The 10000-nt window shown below is 45.0% G+C and overlaps 1 protein-coding gene across 1 annotated transcript in view; it reads right to left on the reverse strand.

The window, feature by feature from the left end:
* The window catches only part of LOC134447512 (echinoderm microtubule-associated protein-like 6), a 190025-nt gene that overhangs the window by 105974 nt on the left and 74051 nt on the right, over positions 1 to 10000 (reverse strand). The window contains exons 7-11 of the mRNA XM_063197047.1: positions 8033 to 8234; positions 7016 to 7153; positions 4416 to 4672; positions 3927 to 4136; positions 2516 to 2683 (exon numbers count right to left, since the gene is read on the reverse strand). Coding sequence (XP_063053117.1) covers positions 2516 to 2683; positions 3927 to 4136; positions 4416 to 4672; positions 7016 to 7153; positions 8033 to 8234 — 975 coding nt within the window. The remainder of the gene's footprint in view (positions 1 to 2515; positions 2684 to 3926; positions 4137 to 4415; positions 4673 to 7015; positions 7154 to 8032; positions 8235 to 10000) is intronic.

The following is a 10000-nucleotide window of genomic DNA, read 5'->3' on the forward strand; positions in this document are numbered from 1 at the left end:
TTTTGACAGGAGAGTGTGACAGGAGGAAGTGAGTGGGAGACTGAGGCAGCTGTCCTTCCAGTGAGCTAACTGGACAGCGAGTCAGAGAGTGTCATTCGAAAACGAAAAATTGCTTTATTTCCTCCCTCGGCAGTTAACTACAATTGTGGGCGTAACGGGGATATTTGAGGGCAACATCAGATGCTGACTTAGAGCTGCCTTATACCCAAAATGCTGTGCGCCACCTGCCTCTCAATAAAGACCATTATAAGGTAGTAGCTTGGGTGGTAGCCATGTTTGTTTTCAGGTACCCTGTTGAGACTCTCGTCTCGTTCGTAACGGCCGTCTCATCAGCTAACTTCGCCTGTCTGATCCGAGACCTGTTTACAGTATGTAGGGGGGGGAGTCATCGAGTCAACGCCTTCCGATCCGAACGCAACCTGAGAAGGGGGAGGATATGGGAATGACCGCGGGCTACAATCAAACCCAGGTCTCCAGCGGGTTTTTTTCTCAGACCTCATTGAGCTTTTGAGATTTTCCCCCTACAAACTATGAATCAAGCGAAAGGGAGTTTTTCCCTCACCCCTGCTGCCACCAGGGGCCGCATCTGAGCGCCCAAATTCAGCGGGACTATCTATGACTTACGCTAGACACAGCCACTATGGACCTTACGTCTCTAAGAATCCTGGTCCTAACCTACGCTGACTTATGTCTCTACAATCTCTATCTATCTCTCCTTCCTCTGCCTTCCTGCTATTTCTGCCTCTCCTCTCTACCGCTTTTTTTAAATCCACCTCTAACAATGATGTTTTTTCCCATTTGTTAAGCACTTTGAGTTACATGCCTTGTATGATACAGTGCTATACAAATACAATTATTATTATTATTATTATTATTATGGCCAAAGCCTATCTGTTTCTTTTAAACTGAATTGCTTTCTCCCCTATGGTTCCAGACTTACTATCTTTCCTGCTGCTCTGTGCATACAGTGTGGGTGTGTGTTGGTTGGCTTGGTCTACCCTATTACTGCAGGGCAACGCAATATGTTATACGTCTTGGCAGGATGGTAAATCACAATAAGAGCCAAACGTCATCAGTGGCCTTACTTCACTCTTAGGGGATGCTGTAACCTACATTGCAGTTATTTCTTTTTTTGGGGTTTCATATACGATGAAAATTGAAAATAAAGTCTGCACACCAGGCTCCCGTTTCTTTTCATTTAATATTAATTGAATAGAAACGGGAGCCTGGTGTCACGGACTTTATTTTCAATTTCCATGTGACTTTGCTAGCCCTGCACCCAAAATAGTTTTGAGACAGATGTACGTGTTTTTTTTCTTTACTGAACTTGTTTCACATACGATGTCCAATAATTCTGGAACATTTAGATCCCAGTGGGCCTTTCATACTTTTGGTAAAAATAATGTACTTACAGTAGTAGTTACCGTTTTTTTTTTTTTGCAGAGCAGAATCAGTATTACTAACTAACATTGATTGGTACAAGGTACATTCTGCTTGTATCAGTTTGTTTTGTTTCATATTTTGTATACATAATTTCTAAACATATTGTGTACCACCAGGCAATGACAATGATGAACGAGCTGCATCTGTTTGCAGTATATTGCTGAGCTTGTGGTGTAGTGAGTGATTCAGCTTGCTGGAGGGGCTCCTCCACCTCCCGGCTCATGACACTATAATATTACTCTTTATTGCTGTCTTCTCATTGGTTTTAGTATACAATAACTCTGTCCACCGTATATTGTTGACTTTGTTATAGGCGTATATTATTGACTTTGTTGGTATGTTTCAGTGCATTGCTGAGCTAATGCTGTGGCCATCGCCTTGCAGCACCTTGTGTCTCCGGCACCGCATGTAATGCCAGCTGATTGGGCAGAATCTATTGGCTGTATATTACTGCATATATTACAACTTTTCTTGAATTTGTCAGTGTATGTTGTTCTGATGTGTTCACTTTGCTGTAGTGACTCCAGTGCTTTGGTTATGACAACTTTGTTGGCTTGTTTAGTGCTCATGATGGTGAAATATTGGGGGCTACCCCCTTGCACGGGAAAGGCATGCAATTTCGTTGTGTGCAGTGTGCACTTATGTGCTGTGGAGTGCTGTGTCACAATGACAAAGGGAGTTGGGCTTTCACTTCACTTTCACTATCTTATTACTGTATATTATGTAGTGTGGTGAGTTGTGATCGTCACCTTGCAGTAGAGGCTCCAGTGCTTTGCTTATGACCCCTTTGGGTTTTTTTTAGTGTTCATGACGGTGAAATGTTATATATGTGTGTGTGTGTGTGTGTGTGTGTGTGTGTGTGTGTGTGTGTGTGTGTGTGTGTGTGTACAAGTGGGACTGTGTGTTTGTGTGTGTGTGTGTGTGTGTGTGTGTGTGTGTGTGTGTGTGTGTGTGTGTGTGTGTGTGTGTGTGTGTGTGTGTGTGTGTGTGTGTGTGTACGAGGGTGTGTGTGTGTGTGTGTGTGTGTGTGTGTGTGTGTGTGTGTGTGTGTGTGGTGAGTTGTGATCGTCACCTTGCAGTAGTGGCTCTAGGACCCCATTCATGACGCCCTCGGGCAGGAACCTCCACTGGAATACGGAGTGGTCCGCACCGCCTGTGCTCACCACCCACTGCAGATCCTGCGACCAGCGCACGTTCGTCACATGGGCAGAGTGCCCGATGTACTTCTTAAATTTGGCCGCTGTAGGTTGAAGAAGAGAAGAGAAGAGAAGAGAAGAGAAGAGAAGAGAAGAGAAGAGAAGAGAAGAGAAGAGAAGAGAAGAGAAGAGAAGAGAAGAGAAGAGAAGAGAAGAGAAGAGAGGAGAAGAGAAGAGAGGAGAAGAGAAGAGAGGAGAAGAGAGGAGAAGAGAAGAGAAGAGAAGAGAAGAGAAGAGAAGAGAAGAGAAGAGAAGAGAAAAGAAAAGAAGAGGAGAAGAAAGTGATTCTTTATTTGTCCAGACAGAAATCAAGCAAATCATGTTGTGATTATTACTGTCAGCAATTTAATTACAATCGTATGACTTAATTTGAGTTAAGTCATGTTCTTTTACATTTTTTTTCATTCTATTATGACCTCATGGACAGAAATATGAATAGTTTAACCATTTGTTGAAATCAAATGAATTAGCCATGACTATGTAATTACAATGCTTCACAGAACAGAGGAATGTGTGAATACAGCAGGGAGCCATGGGATGATGGTATCTTCAAGATTCTTCAGGAATCTTGGCCTTGGGATTGAACAATTGAAGGTTTAAATCCCGCACCGGTAGGAAGAATGTGGTTCGGCTCCTACTAGTGTTGCAACATTCGTGAATGAATGGATTCCTTGAACGGCTCCTAGACGTGAATGATGGGAACCAAATCCCAGTTGGGAGCCACTCTTTTCCATTTTTTCGTTCGTTTTTCATTCACATGCAAACTTTAATTTGGGGGAAACAAACATGTCTGCCTCAGAGAGAGGCAAAAACGTTTTTTAGTAGGAGGAGGACAATCAGTTGTAGTTTGGAAAAAATGACGAGAGGTGTAGTCAAAAGTGCTTTCTTCTTAACACTGAATAAATAATTAAAAACCTTTCAAAACAGGCCGTTTTGGTCTTTCAAAGGAATGAGTCACTATGATCCAGTCAGAGAACCATAAATCCCATCTCTAGCTCCTAGACCCTCATCCATGGTGCTTTTAACAGGCACAAGCAGCTGCAATACCCTGTGCCTAAGTAACTAGTGGTTGCTTTGTCTGACCGGTTTTAAGGCAGGCTATCTGGGGAGCTTGACCAGCGCAACACTGTTAATAACTGACTGGCAGCCTGTAGACTTTAGTTTGACATTTAGACATTTGACATTTATAGGCTTTACGAGCTTGACCAGACTGGCACCCGCTATGCCTGCCTATGTACTTTTGTTCTAGTTTTTAAGACCTTGGTAAAGCGTGTATTAGGGTCTGACCTTTTTTAAGGCAGGGGAATCTGAAGAGCTTGACGAGGCCGAAGTCATCTCCGGTGACGAGGACGGCGCTGCTGTAGTTGGCGTCCACTGAGTTGATGTCGTTGACGGTGGAGTACTTGGGCCAGATGCCGTTCACCTCCGGGCCCAGCACGCCCGTCCACGTCATCCAGTGGATACCTTTGGCCTCCTCCTTGGGGAGGAACTTCCCCGCTGTGGGCAAAAGACAAGTATACACATGTCATGGAATAAGAAATACATAAAATTAAATATGTACATATTACAGACAGCCTTTTAAAATGATTTGGTGGGACCTTGAGAGGAAAAGACTGTAATGAACATGAAAATGAATTAAAAAACCCTGAAAACCCAATGAAGACTGAACCCACCTGGCATCCTGTAGAAGAGCCTCTCTCCAGAGTTCTGATCTGATCTGATCTTGCATTGTACCGGAAGCCCTTTCGTTTGAAACCCAATGACTACTGAACCCACCTGGCATCCTGTAGAAGAGCCTCTCCCCGGCGCCGTCGTTGGTCTGCAGGAAGCGGCTGTCCACGGACCAGTCGAGGTGCGTGATGAAGCAGGAGGAGCGGTTGCACTCGCCCACCTTCTTGTAGCGCTGCGCCACCGCGTACACGTCCACCAGGCCGTCGTTGGAGCCCACCGCCAGGTAGGCGCCGTCCGGGGAGAACTTCAGCTCGTGGATCACCTCCTTGCGGTCCTTGATGTGCACCACCTCCGTCATGTCCCTGAGGTACAGTAGGAAGAGGGTCAGCATTTTTGTGAGTGCGGGTACATGGTGTCTAACAGTGATGCGCGGGTCGACAAAAAAACAACCCGTGCCTGCGGTCGACTGCGGTTAACTGCAAGCGCCCGCTTACTTCGGGTCAGCCCACGCATCATTGGTGGCTAAGACACGGTACCATTACGCCGACGACCTGCTTTTGAGGATCAAAATCAAAACAAGGTTCAATCAGAACAAGGTTTAGAGAATATCCAAGGCACTCTTCTTCTTTGTTAAAAAGTGTTTTTTAAACTGAGCTAGTTCATTGTAGAACATGTTAAAGTGTTTATGAAACGAAAACAAAGTAAAGGAATTTGACCATTTCCAGGACAGATTCTGAAAGTTCTAAGCCTTGTGAATAAAATGGGATATTGTCTGGGTGCTATTTTGTCCTAAAAGTCATGTTAAAACGTTCCCAAAAAGTGTTATGTTTACTTTTTTTGGTGACATGCAAATTTTATGCAAATGATATGCGTGACATAGAAGGGGTGAGTTCACCTCATTCCACCTTGTTCAGATCAATGGCGGCTAGTACCAAAACAAAGCGCAGTGTCAACCAGTGTGTTGCTGGAGGGCCGAACGGTGCCAGCTGCAAAAATGGCTACTTGACAGAAGGAATATCTTTGCACAAGTTCCCTTCTGTGAAGAATGATGGAACTGTGGCCGACAAGGAGAAGGCTAAAACAAGCTAGGGCTCTGTGGATCCAATGTGTGGTTTTGAAGCAAGCTTCACCACAAATGTGGAGATCGTGGGCATGGTTGGACTGAAGGGAATGCTATTGCCTCAAGCAGTTCCAAAAATTGACATCACTGGCGTGCAGACTGAAACTGCCCCTGTAACTGCTCGGGCACGAAGACAGGTGAGTGCACTGCTTTGCTTTAGGCTACTCGTTTTACCTTGTCCATCTGCTTTGTATGTTGTTTTCAGGAAAGGGTAATGCACATTACATGCCAAACCGATGCGAATGCTCTCGGAATATGCACTTTTTGTTGATTGCCATTCAACTGGTCAATAAATTCTTTTTGGGAGGATATCCGTGCATCAGCGTGGTGCTCTCGGTCGAGGACAGCCAACTCACAGACTGGGCTACTGCTTAGCGAATAAACGGAGATGCACATAGTGTAGGCCTACTTAGAAGCGTTGATTGTTTGTTTTTAGTATTGTGGTGCACGTGTGGCTGATGTTTGGACACACCTCGTCCTCAGAGTCAGGCTGAGGGACACGCGACGCCTGTGACTTTGAGCACAAAAAATAATAATAATGATAAACGCTAAAAATATGCTGAGGACTCAGGCTATCTAGGGTATTTTTCCAACAGCCTAATACCTCTGTTTTTTCTCTAGTTGATGATATTTTTGCATGTAGCCTACATGCATTTCAATCACACTATATCGCGCAATTGAATCAAAATGCCCCCCATTTGTCAACAAACACACACGCCATGTCATCTTTGGGTCATGGCAAAGCGCCCTTAGCAACCGTAACCATAAACAAAACGAACTGTCAGGCTATGTCAACAATCGTCACTTCGCCTGTCAGACATGTCACTTTCTGCAGATGTATCAGTGCCTCTGAAATAGATTTGTGCTGCTGTTTTGTTTTTTCTCATGAGGTTGGATGTGTGGTTTTTCGACACACTGATGTTTGTATCAGAATTTTGGTTCCTTTATAAGATGTGGGTCCATCAAATGTGTGGTGTTTTCTCAGATCACCATACTAGCAAACCAGGGACTCCCCTCTTTGATGTCACAGCCCAGCTCATTAGTCACACCAAATTTCACAGAATTCACACTTTGAGTTGCCATTTTCACAAGTTCCTCCGGGATGATTGGGTTCAAAGTCTCATCGATGCTATCAGAAAAAACAAGTCTTTAATGGGAATGACCGTTTGTTTTCGTTTCATAAACACTTTAAGATTGCCAAACTGTTTTGGTCTGCAAATGGCCTTCATCAGGGCTTTAGAAAGTTAGAAAGTTCACCCCCCCCTCTTCTCTTTATGCATGTAACGTCATGCTTTGATTCACGTTCTCAGGTCTCCAGCCCAAAGCTTTTTAACGAAGAAGAAGAAGAAGAAGAAGAAGAAGAAGAAGAAGAAGAAGAAGAAGAAGAAGAAGAAGAAGAAGAAGAAGAAGAAGAAGAAGAAGAAGAAGAAGAAGAAGAAGAAGAAGAAGAAGAAGAAGAAGAAGAACAAGAACAAGAACAAGAACAAGAACAAGAACAAGAACAAGAACAAGAACAAGAACAAGAACAAGAACAAGAAGAAGAGCTGCAGCAACCTTGGACATTAATACTGTAATTTCCCGTCACCTGACGCGCAGCACGGTGAAGGAGCCGTCCTTCATGCCCAGGGCGAGCTGCGAGCCGTCGTTGTTGAAGGAGACGCTCCTCACGGCCTCCTCCATGTTGCAGCGGGCGATCAGAGTGTGGTCTGAGAGGCTCCATAGTCTGGAAAACACACGCAACACAACATAACATTACATTAGCTGACGCTTTCATTTGTTCAAAGCGACTTACAACTATTATTTTTCAGGGTATTGGTTACAGTCCCTGGAGCAATGTGGGGTTAGGTGCCTTGCTCAAGGGCACTTCAGCCATGGATGGAGGTGTAGGGAGAGGTCAGGTGGGATTCGAACCTGCAACCCCTAGATTGAAAGACCAACTCTCTAACCACTAGGCCACGGCTGCACAAGACAACATACAAGTGGTGAGAAGACACACTTTGGAATTGAAATCTGATGATGGTTAATTTGAAAAGCATGGCATGACAGATGTTTCAGACTACGCTCACTGCAACATCTCATCAAACCGAAATATCTGTCTCTTCTAAAAAAAAACACACCGTCAGGGAACACAATGCAACACAGCACAACTTAAAGTTATGCCAGGCAATGCAATGTCACTCCAGACGACACAACACCATACCATGTAACATTATGTAACACAATCTAAGTTGAGATAAAACATGTACAGCATAACATAACATGACACAACAAGTACTTAGGTAATTTTTACTGAAATCAATATTGACTAATTGTTTTTACTTGAAATTTGAAAAATAAGCTTGATAATATTTAGTTTTATGCGGTGCAATCAACAAAGTTGGTAGTTGGTGCTAAATGAATTGTATTTGCCGGTGTCCCCCCACCCACCTGACGGAGCGGTGTCCAGGGCCCAGAGCTCCCCCCCACTGTCACACACACACACACACACACACACACACACACACACACACACACACACACACACACACACACACACACACACACACACACACACACACACACACACACACACACGCACACTCACACACACACACACACTCACCTGACGGAGCGGTCGTCGCTGCCGGTGACGGCGAGCGGTTGCTTGGGGTGTATGTCCAGGGCCCAGAGCTCGCCCTCACTGTGACCCTGCATCAGCAGCAGGGGTTTGTCCCGGTCACGCACCATCACCTCGAAGATCTCACTGTCCTGGGTGCCCGCCAAGATGCGGTCCGCCTTCCAACACACGCTACGGATGGAGAGGCCTGTAGGGAGATGGGAGAGAGAGAGAGGTGGAGGAGGTGGAGAGAGAGAGAGAGGTGGAGGAGGTGGAGAGAGAGAGAGAGAGGGAGAGGTGGAGAGAGACAGAGAGAGAGAGAGAGAAAGAGAGAGAGAAGGGGAGGCGGAGGAGGAGGAGAGAGAGAGAAGGGGAGGCGGAGGTGGAGAGAGAGAGAGAGAGAGAGAGAGAGGTGGAGGAGGTCGAGAGAGAGAGAGAGAGAGAGAGAGAGAGAGAGAGAGAGAGAGAGAGAGAGAGAGAGAGAGAGAGAGAGAGAGAGAGAGAGAGAGAGAGAGAGAGAGAGAGAGACAGAGAGACAGAAAGAGGCAGAGACAAAGAAAGACAGAGACAGAGAAAGAGAGAGAGGGAGGGGGGGAGGAAGGAATTAACCGTTTTGTCAAGTTTTGAAGTAGCTGCTTTGAATAGCAAGCTTGAAGAAGAGCAATCAGAAATGTCCATCTGGTCCTCTGGCCATCGCTAGCTGTACTGTGTGTGTATGTGTTTGCCAAAGACTGGACGTATGAATCGGAGTGTGTTTGGTGCCCCCTGCAGATGACGGAAACACACTACGGGCGGACAGACAGGCAGGCAGACAGACAGACAGACCTACTGTATATGAAGAGTTCAGATGCAAAACCCCCTAACTCCATTTCTGAAGACCTGCACTTCTATATTTTTTAGAGAACCCCGTTGTTGGTTTGGTTTACATTCATGTACTTGATAATACATATAAATAGTTATATTACATAAATAAAATAAAAAAATATGCAATTTTGATAGCTTTGTATTAAATAAAAATGAATTAAGATTATTTTCTGAAATGGCACTTAGGGGGTTTTGCATCTGAACTCTTCATATACAGACAGACAGACAGACAGACAGACAGACAGACGGACAGACGGACAGACAGACAGACAGGCAGACAAACACAGACCTACACACAGAAAGACAGACAGACGAAGAAACACGCATACAGTACATACAGAAAGACAGACAGACAGGCAGACATACAGAAAGACACACAGAATGACAGACAGACAGACGAACAGACAGGGCTACTGCAATAGAGCTTGAAAGTCCCGCCCCTTAGTTTCACAGGATCTAAGCTGACCATCTAACAACATGGTAGCGGGTAAATATCTTCTGATCTCAGTCATTACATGCGCTGGGCTACAAATATGCTGTTTAAGAGGCTAGATAAAGATTATTCATGCAGAAGTATCAATGTTTTCTTCCAAGGCCGTCTGCATGAAAAATGTGAAGAAACGCATCTTTCTAAAAAGTTTGGGGCTTCGTACGAAAAATGAAACGAAAAATATCAGAAACAACATACATGGAGATCGTGGCACAACTCGAAGGGGATCGAAATATCATTTTAAAACCGCCATTGGATTACATGCTACGATTTTCAGCTAAAAATGCTGTTGAGGTCCCATGAAATCGGGGGAAGTGACATCACTTTCAAGCACTATACCTGTCCCAGCTCCCTCAGGTAACCCCAAGGTATTAACATCGAACACCGGAGGCGTAGAGACATGAGAAGATTGTCAGAGATGGCAAATAACACAGAAAACTGGAGAGCCCAAGGTGAACCGCGTAGATAACAAGGCCGACAGGCGGACAACAGATTCGTCCCTCTATGCCAGTTCCAACTATGCCACCCCCCCCCCCCCAAAAAAAAACGCCCCCCTGGCCTCCTCCTAGCCTGTCAACGCCCCCCGAGGATGTACTTTTTGTTTATTGGTCATCATGGAC

This window comes from Engraulis encrasicolus, chromosome 1 (genome assembly GCF_034702125.1).
Source record: "Engraulis encrasicolus isolate BLACKSEA-1 chromosome 1, IST_EnEncr_1.0, whole genome shotgun sequence".
Taxonomy (NCBI): Eukaryota; Metazoa; Chordata; class Actinopteri; order Clupeiformes; family Engraulidae; genus Engraulis; species Engraulis encrasicolus.